This window comes from Phyllobates terribilis, unplaced genomic scaffold, assembly GCF_046119375.1.
Source record: "Phyllobates terribilis strain yellow unplaced genomic scaffold, ASM4611937v1 Scaffold_9__5_contigs__length_417890890, whole genome shotgun sequence".
Lineage (NCBI taxonomy): Eukaryota > Metazoa > Chordata > Amphibia > Anura > Dendrobatidae > Phyllobates > Phyllobates terribilis.
The window spans coordinates 405,005,206-405,017,749 of record NW_027362769.1 but is presented as its reverse complement, the minus strand read 5'-3'; the positions used below and the strand labels follow the sequence as shown (position 1 = coordinate 405,017,749).

General features: G+C 47.1%; 1 protein-coding gene across 1 annotated transcript in view; it reads right to left on the bottom strand.

Moving 5' to 3' along the window:
- LOC141162644 (uncharacterized) overlaps positions 1 to 12,029 on the bottom strand; it is a 34,863-nt gene extending 22,834 nt beyond the window's left edge. The window contains exons 1-3 of the mRNA XM_073648971.1: positions 11,634 to 12,029; positions 8,161 to 8,287; positions 3,968 to 4,041 (exon numbers count right to left, since the gene is read on the bottom strand). Coding sequence (XP_073505072.1) covers positions 3,968 to 4,041; positions 8,161 to 8,287; positions 11,634 to 11,952 — 520 coding nt within the window. The 5' untranslated portion in view covers positions 11,953 to 12,029. The remainder of the gene's footprint in view (positions 1 to 3,967; positions 4,042 to 8,160; positions 8,288 to 11,633) is intronic.
- Positions 12,030 to 12,544: the final 515 nt, after the last annotated feature.

Below are 12,544 nucleotides of genomic sequence, written 5' to 3'. Positions count from 1 at the left end.
GTATGAGGAGAGCACTGTGACTGGTAATGTATGAGGGGTGCACTGTAACTGGTAATGTATGAGGGGTGCACTGTGACTGGTAATGTATGAGGAGTGCACTGTGACTGGTAATGTATGAGAGGTGCACTGTGACTGGTAATGTATGAGGAGTGCACTGTGACTGGTAATGTATGAGTGGAGCACTGACTGGTAATGTATGAGGGGTGCACTGTGACTGGTAATGTATGAGGGGTGCACTGTGACTGGTAATGTATGAGGAGTGCACTGTGACTGGTAATGTATGAGGGGAGCACTGACTGGTAATGTATGAGGGGTGCACTGTAACTGGTAATGTATGAGGGGTGCACTGTGACTGGTAATGTATGAGGGGTGCACTGTGACTGGTAATGTATGAGGAGTGCACTGTGACTGGTAATGTATGAGAGGTGCACTGTGACTGGTAATGTATGAGTGGAGCACTGTGACTGGTAATGTATGAGGAGTGTACTGTGACTGGTAATGCATGAGGAGTGCATTGTGACTGGTAATGTATGAGGGGAGCACTGTTACTGGTAATGTATGAGGAGTGCACTGTGACTGGTAATGTATGAGGGGTGCACTGTGACTGGTAATGTATGAGGAGTGCACTGTGACTGGTAATGCATGAGGAGTGCACTGTGACTGGTAATGTATGAGGGGAGCACTGTTACTGGTAATATATGAGGAGTGCACTGTGACTGGTAATGTATGAGGAGTGCACTGTGACTGGTAATGTATGAGGGGTGCACTGTGACTGGTAATGTATGAGGAGTGTACTGTGACTGGTAATGTATGAGGAATGCATTGTGACTGGTAATGTATGAGGGGAGCACTGTTACTGGTAATGTATGAGGAGTGCACTGTGACTGGTAATGTATGAGGGGTGCACTGTAACTGGTAATGTATGAGGGGTGCACTGTGACTGGTAATGTATGAGGAGTGTACTGTGACTGGTAATGTATGAGGGGTGCACTGTGACTGGTAATATATGAGGGGTGCACTGTGACTGGTAATGTATGAGGAGAGCACTGTGACTGGTAAAGTATGAGGGGAGCACTGTGACTTTGAATGTATGAGGAGTGCACTGTGACTGGTAATGTATGAGGAGAGCACTATGATTGGAAATGTTTGAGGGGTGCACTGCGACTGGTAATGTATGAGGGATGCACTGTGACTGGTCATGTATTAGGGGAGCACTGTGACTGTGAAAGGTGCCCAAATGAGGTAGTCGTGGGCGAGCAGTAGCTTTGGCACCCTACAGACAAACTGTGCCCTCACTCTAGTGTGCTGTGGTGTATTTGGTGTTTTCCTCTTACTTCTGGCCAGCCGGCTTCTTCTTACTCCAGGGATTCGTCTTCTGGAACCAGGGCAGCAATCATTTCAGAGGACACAGAGTTCATAACAACAACTTGAACTTTACTTGGTAACTGGCAGTATTTACTGGCAGGTATAAAGGATAAGGCCCAACAGGTTCTCATCTTTCCTACAGGTATTGGATACAACTTCAGCTCTGGTTCTCGATCTAGGTGAAGCATTTTTGTTGCTTCCTTTTGTAGCCCTAGAGAATCTTCCTCACCAAAGACAGTATATCAGGATCTTCTCTCCATGTTCTAGGCCTGAGTCCTAACTTTTTCTGCAGGCTTGCAGACAAAATGTGCCCCTAGGTCCCCAACGACTCTCTTGAGGTTCCCAGGCCGGCTAAGGGGACTCTTGTGGAGGGATTCTTTTATCTGGTGATCCATTGTCCGGGATACCAGTCCCACGTCTACCCTAGCTGCCAATATAGAGCCTAGCAGCTCTCTGAAGTACTGCACTACTGACTGTGTGTCATGAGTGTGTCAGAAGTGACAGACAGTCGCCCTGCAGTTGGTTGCAGAAGATCTCTATGTTTGCCATTACAGACAGCTTCTTAGATGAGAGACTGTCTCTAGGACTTAGTGGCTACCTCTCTCTGGCTAATTAGCTCTCTTGCCTGGGTGTATAAATACCTGGTGTGTTTGAGAGGGAGGTGCCGGCTATATTCATTACTTCCTGTGAGGCTTTAGCAAGAGTAGTACTTCATCCTCTCTGGAGCTTGAGGTTGTGTGCACATTTGGAGTCGTCTAAAACTAAGCAATTGGCCCTGGTTGTCTATCCTTGTTGTCTATAGTGGAGATCGACTATTGCTCATCTCCTTTCATCCCTAGCCTTAGCCATAAGCAAGGGAAAGTTAGGGCAAGCCACGCGTGCGGCGATTGGTGAAGAGCCAAAATAGGGATGGTTGAGACCGGGTGACACTAGACCAGACTAGGAGGTCTCCACTCTCCTCTTTCCCTAGTGTCTGGGCTCCCTTTCCCTCTTCCCTCTGTGTAGCACTAAGTCTTTCCCACACCTTGCATGACAGTGTGCCCACTTCCTGCACTAGACACTAGCACTGAGTTCCCCATCCCTCTACTGAGCTGGCTGTCACACTTAACTCCACCTGGACCAGAAGGTTCTAACTTTGGGAACATGCTTTTAACCCTTTTCAGTATCAAAGGGAGGCTCCCTCCTTCACCATCACTACAACTGTCACCAGCTGAGAATTGCACTGTATCAGTAAAGATCAGGGGTGCACTGTGGCTGGCACTGTATGAGGGGTGCACTCAACCTGGCATCCTTTGATAGATGCACTGTGACTGGCACTGTATAAGGGGTGTGCTTTGACTGGTATTGTATAAGGAGTGAGCTGTGGCTGGCACTGTATAAGGCAAACACTATAGCTAGCATTCTGTGGTAAATGCATGGTGTCTGGCACTGTAAAAGGGGTGCACTGTGGCTGGCACCTTATGAGGAGTGCACTGGCTGGCACTGTATAAGGGGTGTACTGTAAATGGGTGCACTGTGGCTGGCACTGTATAAGAGTTGCGCTGTGGCTGGCAATGTATGTTGAATGCACTGAACCTGCCATTCAATGATAGAAGCACTATGACTGGCACTGTATAAGAGGTGCACTGTGGCTGGCACTGTATAAGGGATGAGCTGTGGCTGGCACTGTATAAGGGTTGAGCTGTGGCTGGCACTGCATAAGGGTTGAGCTGTGGCTAGCACTGTATAAGGGATGAGCTGTGGCTGGCACTGTATAAGGGTTGAGCTGTTGCTGGCACGGTATAAGGGTTGAGCTGTGGCTAGCACTGTATAAGGGATGAGCTGTGGCTGGCACGGTATAAGGGTTGAGCTGTGGCTGGCACGGTATAAGGGTTGAGCTGTGGCTGGTACAGTATAAGGGTTGAGGTGTGGCTGGCACTGTATAAGGGTTGAGGTGTGGCTGGCACTGTATAAGGGTTGAGCTGTGGCTGGCACAGTATAAGGGTTGAGCTGTGGCTGGCATGGTATAAGGGTTGAGCTGTGGCTGGCACTTTATAAGGGTTGAGCTGTGGCTGGCACTGTATAAGGGTTGAGCTGTGGCTGGCACTGTATAAGGGATGAGCTGTGGCTGGCACTGTATAAGGGTTGAGCTGTGGCTGGCACTGTATAAGGGTTGAGCTGTGGCTGGCACTGTATAAGGGATGAGCTGTGGCTGGCACTGTATAAGGGTTGAGCTGTGGCTGGCACTGTATAAGGGTTGAGCTGTGGCTGGCACTGTATAAGGGTTGAGCTGTGGCTGGCACTGTATAAGGGATGAGCTGTGGCTGGCACTGTATAAGGGTTGAGCTGTGGCTGTCACTGTATAAGTTGTGCACTGTATGGGTTATATGAATTTCTCAGCCGGGTCATCCATCTCTCTGATTTACAGTACAGACGCCATTATTCCTGATCTACTTGTTGATGGATTATATTAACCGTCTATTATTATTCTGTTGGTTTCTGAGTCGCTCAGTTCTGAAATTTACATGAATCTTATAAACGTTATAGTTTCTTGATATAAGTCTCATTCTTATAATCTGTGGAGGTTTCTTCTCTCCACACCGAGCGATCATTTATCACCTACCTGTTATCTTCACACAATTCTTTATAAATTCCTTCAGTGCTTCATGATCGTCATCGGTCAGTTTAGATGTGGCACTGGAAAAAGAAATATAGTAATAAATTACTATAAAAGTGAAAATAAAATTAATGATTCACCTGATTGATGGAGAAGTATAACCCTCATTGGGAATTTCTATTTCAGCCATAGTAGAGTAATATTGTAGTGTCCAGGACCTCAGTTATTCAGTAGTGATGAGCAAGCACTAAAATTCTCGGGTGCTCGTTGCTCGGGTCGAGCAAATTGGAATACTCGGGTGCTCAACCCGAGCAACGAGCCCAATGTAAGTCTATGGGAATCTCGAGCACTTTTCCGGCGGCCCCCCGGAGATCTGGAGGGGGCCTAAAAATTGGTCAAATCAATATAAAAAGTGCTCAAATGATATGGAGACAGCATGGGGAAGACCCCTGGAAGCATCTCTGACTCCCAGGTCACTGCTGTGAACAATGTTGTCAGAGTATTACGCCACTTGATTATTAAGCCAAAATGGATTTTCCTGGAAAAAATGTTATGGAACATCCTTTCCAGGGTAATGACTTGTATATAAGGTAAAATAAATAGCCAAAAACAAAACTGCTCCTCCACACCTTGGGCTATGTTCACACGTAGAGTTTTTGCACTTTCGCATTGCTTTCAACAGTGAAGAATATGTTCACCAGTAAATGCAATTTTAACATTTTACTACCTTATTTGGCCATGTGGTGTGTGAGACATGATCAGACACATCTAGAATGAACACTCATTTCCAGCTGATAATACCATCTAGCACCTGTCCCTATTTTAAAAGCAGCTAACAGCGTTATCAATAGGGAATAGTTTTTTTTTTCAGCATGGAGTATATTACTGTAATCTCTGACTAGATGCATGTAAGATGCTATCCCAACCGCAATACTTCACCTGTACACGAATCTCAGATAAGAGAGGTAATACAGTACAATAGAAAATAGAATATTTAAAAATAGTATATGTTATAATACCAGTGGTGGCGCTAAAAACCATCTCTAACAAAATGCTAGCAGCCAAGACCTCCAAGGCATAGTGACAGTTTCTGCCACATGTCCAGTTTGGATACCCAGTAGTTGTAAGGCACAGAGGACGCTGGTACGGTCGCCAAGGTAGTCCTTCGGCATCTTAAAAAACTTTTCCCTCCTTGTCAGAGCACCCCACCACACATCAGGGCCTGGGCACTGTGAGGGTCTGAGAAAACTGTCCCAGACCTTTTGACTTTCCCTGCCACTGCTGCATCTGCTTTGTTTCTCCCTCGCCTGTAGTCCTTGGTTGTCCAAGAAACTGTGACCTCTGCCGCCAGCATTTTTTTTAATAATTCTTCAACAAGGGCCATCTGATACTGCAACATACAACATAGGAGTTGGTCTCTTATACTGTTATGGCATATGCAGCATGTTCAAGGGCTTGGAAAAATTAGGATTCACTCCAATACCAATTTGAAGAGACGTAGTGGAGGGCCTAAGTTAATACTTTAGTTTCCATTATTAATGAGTGGGACTACTATACTGTTATTGTACAAAAAGCAAGGATCCAGCGACAAACATCCAAATGGGAATATGAATGTGTGTTAAAACTTCATGTTTATTAGTATTCCTTTAAAATCATGCTGTTAAAATTGTAAATCCAGGGGATTACGCGTTTCGAACAAAAATGTTCTTAGTCATAACCATGTCTTGTGATCAGTACAAAAGCAGAGTTAAATAAAAAGGGGAGGAAAATGAATAAGGTGAGCAAACCTACACTTTTTTCTCATACAGTATATTGACATATACTGTTATTGTGTATGTAGCAAGTTCAAGGGCTGCCAAAAATTGGGACGCGCTCCAATTCCCCTTTGAAGAAACATAGAGGAGGGCCTCATTTAAAAAGAATGTTAATATTATAAAGGAATGGGTCTCCTATACTGTTAATGCATCAGAGGACATGTTCCGTCCCAGGTCCGACTGTGTCCCGGTTTCCACAATAACAACCCAGTGTGCCGTCAGTGAGATGTGCTATCCCTTCCCTCAAGCACTTGTCAACGCGTCCGTGGTTAGGTGGACCTTCCCAGTAACTGCTTTGCTGAGGGTATGTCTAATGCTCTGGGATACGTGCATGTGTAATGCGGGGACGGCACACTGGGAGAAATAGTGGCGGCTGGGGACTGAGTACCGAGGGACAGCCACCACAATGAGGTTGCGGAAAGCTTCCATCTCCACGAGCCTAAAAGGCAACATTTCCAGTGCAAGAAGTCGAGAAATGTGGCAGTTTAGTATTGTGGACTGTGGGTGGTTGGCTGCGTATTTGTGCTTGCGTTCAAAGGACTTGGGTAGAGACAACTGAGCGCTGCGCTGGTACTAGGACGTGGACATGGTTGCTGATGGTGGTGGTTGCAAGTGTGCTACGACAGGTGCAGGATGGGAGGCATCTTTGCCTGCTCCATGGACAAGGGATTGGCATATACGACCAACAGCAGAACAGGCAGTGGTGTCACCCGCAGACACTGTTTCTGGACCCTGGCATTTGGTCCAAATAGTCAGCTGCTTTGGTGTCATATGCCTGAGCATGGTGGTGGTCGTCAGGCTGGTAGTTATGCTGCCTCTGCTGATGCTGGCATGGCAGATGTTGTAAGTGGCCTTTTTGGGGTTAACTGGACAGTCTTTAAAAAAGAGCCAAACTCTGGAAGACCTAACAGTAGGAGCTTTTCTCATGTTGGTGTTCTGGGGAACGATTGCATGCCTTGTGTCTGTGGCCACCCCACTGCTTGCTCCTGCCTGTTATGGTGCTACGGCTCCCTCCCCTATGCGCTGCTGTCCTTGCTATGCATGTCTCCTTGACAGGTTGGGAGAGTGACTTCATCGTCCACCACTTCATCTTCCACGTACATACCTTGGGCCTTCTTGCTGGCAATTGTATCTCATCATCATCATTCATCTCTTGCAACACTAATTGCACTTTCCCATGGTCGCCTTCATGTGACCATGGTTGTTCAAATATTTGGCCATTTCTACATGCGATCTCCTCATGCCCCACTTCAAGCGAGCTGGATGTGAGGCCCGAATCTATAAATAGAAAAGTGAACAGCTCTTCGGAGTGTCCAAGTGTGAGATCACTTGTCTCCGGGCAATTGGCAAGGTGGGAGGAAGGAGGATCAGGGTGAGCAATATGTGGTCCAGACTCACGGCTACTGAGACTGGACCATGTGGAAGACAGGGTGGTGGTGGTGCCAAAAGACAGGGTGGTGGTGGTGTCAAAGTGACTGAAAGCATTATCTGCTATACAATTAACAACCTTTTCACACTGCTCTGGCTTCAAGAGTGGTGTTCCATGGCCCCCTAGAAATCAGGACAGAAAGGTAGGTTAATTCGCTGTCTGAACAGCGCCAAACATGAGGGGCGGGGACTCGAGCTCCCACCTGAGCATTTTAAAATTAATCGCCCAGCATCTCAAGCATTGTGATGCTCGGGCGAGTACCAAATAGTGGCGAGCATGCTCGTTCATCACTATTCTTCAGCGTCTTATAATCAAACACTCACATACACAGGACGGTAGCAAAGATATATTTTACAGAATAATTGCCGTTTGTGGGTGATGAGTTGTAACCCTATTGCTTTGATCTGGGTGTCTGTGAGTCTGTGACCCTATTACTCTGATCTGGATGTCTGTGGCCATATTGCTCTGATCTGGGTGTCTGTGGCCCTATTACTCTGATCTTGGTTTCTGTGGCCCTATTACTCTGATCTGGGTGTCTGTGGTCTTATTACTCTGATCTCTGTGTCTGTGGCCCTATTACTCTGATCTCTGTGTCTGTGGCCCTATTACTCTGATCTCTGTGTCTGTGGCCCTATTACTCTGATCAGTGTGTCTGTGGCCCTATTACTCTGATCTCTGTGTCTGTGGCCCTATTACTCTGATCTCTGTGTCTGTGGCCCTATTACTCTGATCAGTGTGTCTGTGGCCCTATTACTCTGATCTGGTTGTCTGTTGCCCTATTTCTCTGATCTTGGTTCCTGTGGCCCTGTTACTCTGATCTGGTTGTCTGTGGCCCTATTACTCTGATCTCTGTGTCTTTGGCCCTATTACTCTGATCTGGGTGTCTGTGGCCCTATTACTCTGATCTGGGTGTCTGTGGCCCCATTACTCTGATCTTGCTGTCTGTGGCCACTGACCTGTGTATTAGGATGGGGACAATGAAGTCGGAGTAGTTTGGGTTCAGTTCGGCGTCTTCCAGTCTGGCCATCAGATCTTTGTAGTTTTCCATCCACTTCACCTTCTCACCAATGGGAAGGAAGTTTCCTACAAGAAAACATAATAATAACACTCCAGATTATCTCATTACTGCTCACATCTATTAGGGTCAGCGTTGGTCGAGCTGCTGGAGGGGAAAGAGGAATAATCAATAAACCAAATAAAGAAAGTGGAATAATCAAAATATGTACATTAAAGAGGTTGTCCACTACTTTTACATTGATGCCCTATCCACAGGAAATCAGTGAGGGACATGGCGACCCACGCCCTCACACATCCCACAACACCAGAACTAGAAACTACCCCATATTGGGACAGATTCCCTGTGACTCACCCCCTGGGCCAGTGCTGTAGTGCGGCGCGCGTGCGCGCGGGCGATACCCGGAGCCGGATCCGATGGGGGTAGTAGTCTTCGTGTGGCGGTGACCCGGTCCGCGCCCAGGGTGGTCAAACTAAGTGGCTGTTATTGGTATGATGGTATTAGTGTCCGACTACGCCACCCGTTGAATGCGGTTATGAAACCGCCGCTGCAGGGCAGACCGCTGAGGCCGGTGGTATAGGTGTGCAGCAATGTTGATATAACCCCCAACGGGAGAGGTATGGCCTCAGGGCAGCGGATGTGGGTGATGTTGGGAGTGATGGTGTGGATGTCCCAGCACTAACGGTGCGACAAGGAAGCACGGAGACGCGAGGGAACAGTTCAGGGCCTTTACTGATGGTACAAGGCAAATTCCCCCGGGAGTACTGGCTAGTAGTTGGGGCCTGGTTAGTCTGCGAGTAAGCCGGAGTTCCCCTGGCCAGGTGGAGTTGTAGGCCTTCCCGTTAGTCTGTACCCTTCCTGGCTACCCTGCTTTCGGCGGTTACAAGTAGCCCACGTCCCTGGGTATACCGTGTGGTGCTCACCCGTATGGCTGGTGACCTGGGGCCTCCTGTTAGCCTCCGCTCCGGGATGGCGGTGCTGGTCCCTTCGTTGTGACTGAGCCTCCGGGCTTTTATGGCCAGAGGACCTGGAATCCCCTGCCGGATGGATTCTGCTGCTGGGTATATCTTAGTCCCCACAGCCTCGGACTCCTGTGTCCGGTTTTAGTACCTTCTCCCAGGGCGAGCTCTGCACAGCTCCAGCCCCTGGCGCTTCTCCTTGGCTCCTACAGAGCTCCTGATGTCTATCTGTCCCTGTTTCTGCGTGTCCAGACCAGACTCCGTCTCTGTCTGGAACTCCTCTCTCTAACCCTGCCTCAGCCCCAGTTTATGTAGGGGAAGTTCTTCCCCTCCCAGGACTGGGCAGGAGGTGTGGCATGCTTAGGATTCCTGCCCAGGAGACCTCCCACCTGCTCACAGACGTAATACTGCTATTACTGTGGAAACCAGACCCCTGGGGTGCCACACCTGCACAAGCGGTAACTCCGCCTCCCGGACGAGGACAATGGCGGCGCTTGTGACCAGAGATGTGCCGTACCGGGCCAGCTCCATTACCAGGTGAGAGCACGGAACCATGATTCGTAACAATTATATAAAAAAAAATCTGTTTTCCTTTTCCGAAAGCTGCTATAATTAAAGCCGTAGATCTCACTTCCTCTTGATGTTTGATTCATCTGAAGGAGGGGATAGTGAAGCCAGCGCTGATTGGCTGCAGGGTCCCGGGAGAGCCAGTGCTGGCACCTCTGGAACGGCGTTGACACCAGAGGTTAGTATAAGCATTGGTATTCTACTGGGGTCAAACATCAGGATTGAGAAGGGGTTGTCCGAGTAGTGGATAACCCCTTTTAACACTTCTGGACCACATCTCACATGCAAAGCAATCCAGCTAATCTGTGTAACTCAGCCCTCAACACTGATTGGCAGCTTACTCACAATACTCAGTGTTCACAGGAAGCTGCCAATCAGGGGTGTGGGTGGGGTTATTCACAGGAATCTGCCAGCCGAGGTGTGGGCAGGGTTATACACAGGAATCTACCAGTCGAGGTGTGGGTGGGGTTATATACAGGAAGCTGCTAGTTGGGAGTGGGCGGGGTCAGGTTTGCACTCTTACCTCTGCTACATCTACAGCAGAGAAAACAGGTATTCTATGAAAACTACACCAGGCAGCCCAGTAAGTGACACATCCCCGGAATCCGTTTCTTGCCATATATTATGTTGCTCTCAGATTATATAACAAAAACCTGCTGACAGATTCCCTTTAAAATCAATTTTAACAAATGTTATATTTGTAAGAAGATGGAAGTTTTGCCCACATTCCCCTTGAAGATATGTGTATTAATTAAATGTGATGTAATGTAATGTGCAGTAAGTTTAGTAATGTGTTTTGCTAGTGATGGAGTTGTGTTCTGCCCAGCACTAAGTGGTTGCTAGGAACAGTTAGGGTGAAACGGGTGGGACTAGTCCAGAGTAGGAGGGGCAAAAGTGAAGGGACAGAGGGAGTTTCTTGTCACGAGGCAGATAGGCCCCAGCATACAGCAGAGGCAGACCTATGACTTGACTAGCGTGCAGAGCTGCATGAAGTGGGTGTCCTTGAAGTGAAAGGAGACCGAGGCAATGGATAGCAAGATCCAGAATAGAGACGAGGAAAAGTGGTAGACTGTCTAAGTGAAATACCAGAGGTGGGATCTGGGGCAGGAGGCCTAGCGGAAAGTCCTAGCTTCACAAGCCAGAGAAGTAACAGGACGCATCAGAGCAGTACAGGCGAGACATAGAGAGTGGCCCGGGCTCTAATTTTAAGGCGTCGGCAAGCAGAGAAGGTAAGTAATGGCCATAATGGCATAAGTAGTTCCCCTAATGGGGAAAAGGATGCAAAACCGCGAGATGAAGTACAGGACTTTCACATACTGAACTGTAGTGTCATTATTGGGGACAAGGAGCACTGTGCTGGATTGTGGTGAAGACAGAGAGACTAACTGAGGAAGAATCATGTGCATTTAGGAAGTAAAGAAAGAAAGAATGTGTATAAAGATGTTCTGTGTGTTAAGAGAAACGTCCATGAAGATTTGCACCCGCTATCCACTGTACATACTCCTACTCCCATTATGGCTCAGAAAAAGACAGTTTACTTTTTAAGTGGTGGTCTCCTTCATCGAACTCCATAACATCTGGTCCTCGCCAGCCTAAATCACAGGCACCATGCGGCGTGCAAAGGTGCCCCCTGTTAAAGTCCACACACCCAGCCAAGACCTCAATTTTCATGTAGCATGTTGGGGCTTGAAGCACGAGTACCTCATCCATGGCTCCTGGCCCGTGTCACGTTACAAGGACTCGCTGTAACCTTGTCATGGCCAATCCTCCATATACCATCATTAGATCCGGCTATGGATGTCACCTCTGTTATACGATCTATAGGGGGATGTAAAAAGGCCAGTTCTATCATTCTCTTCCCATATTCAGGTTTTTAGCATTTACTCACCCAGTTGGGCGTAGATTTCCGCTCTCTGGAAGCTGCTCATGGTTGAACACCCTCTGTTGTCCACCATGGTGATGTTCTTGGTGAGGTCGTAAGCTTTTCTCTCCATTGTCATGGGTTCATCGTTACCTGCTGCTTGAGCTTGTGCTGTGAAGTCTTCTCCATCATCCACCACGTACTTACAGGAGTTGATGAAGGAGGATTTCCCATGACCGCAGTAACCGAAGATCTGCAGTAGAACCTGGGAGTATCCCTGATTTCCCCGAGGCCCGTCATCAAGGGTGAAGTTCCTGATACTTTTTTGAAGCTGGTCGACATCCATTTCTCATAAGAAATTTTCTCTTCTGCCTCTTTATTCTCAGTTTGTTTTTACCATGTAATCGTTCACGCCTTTGTCCCTTAAATAGTTTCACTTTTACATTTGGGAATGTAGAAACTTGTTGAAGTAAACAAGTCTTTTTTTTCTCGTGTAATTCGATGACATTTATTGCGCCAAATTCTTGCACAAAATAAAAAAAAATACTCAAGTTTTTACTTTACCTTTTTTGTGTCTTTTTCAACGCGAAACGTTGCATGTCTCTCAAAAGTGACAAAATGGCAGCAACATGTGGAAAACAGAAACTATATCGACATTGGTGGACAAAAAAAAGCAAAAACATATTTAAGAGACATAAAAAGGTACAAATAAAAAGAAGAATTTTGTGTTAAATAAAAAAGGACAAAACCACCAAAAACTATGAATTGGTTTCTGTTTTCCAGATGTTGTAGCTGATTTATCAATTGCAAAATGTTCAAAGTTTCTAAGTTTAATAGTAGTAGAAAGGTTAAATGGGTTATCCGGGACTGTGCTAATTTTTACTTATGGGGCTACAAAATTCGGCACCGATCTCTGCCGGCTCAGAGCGGTCATTTAC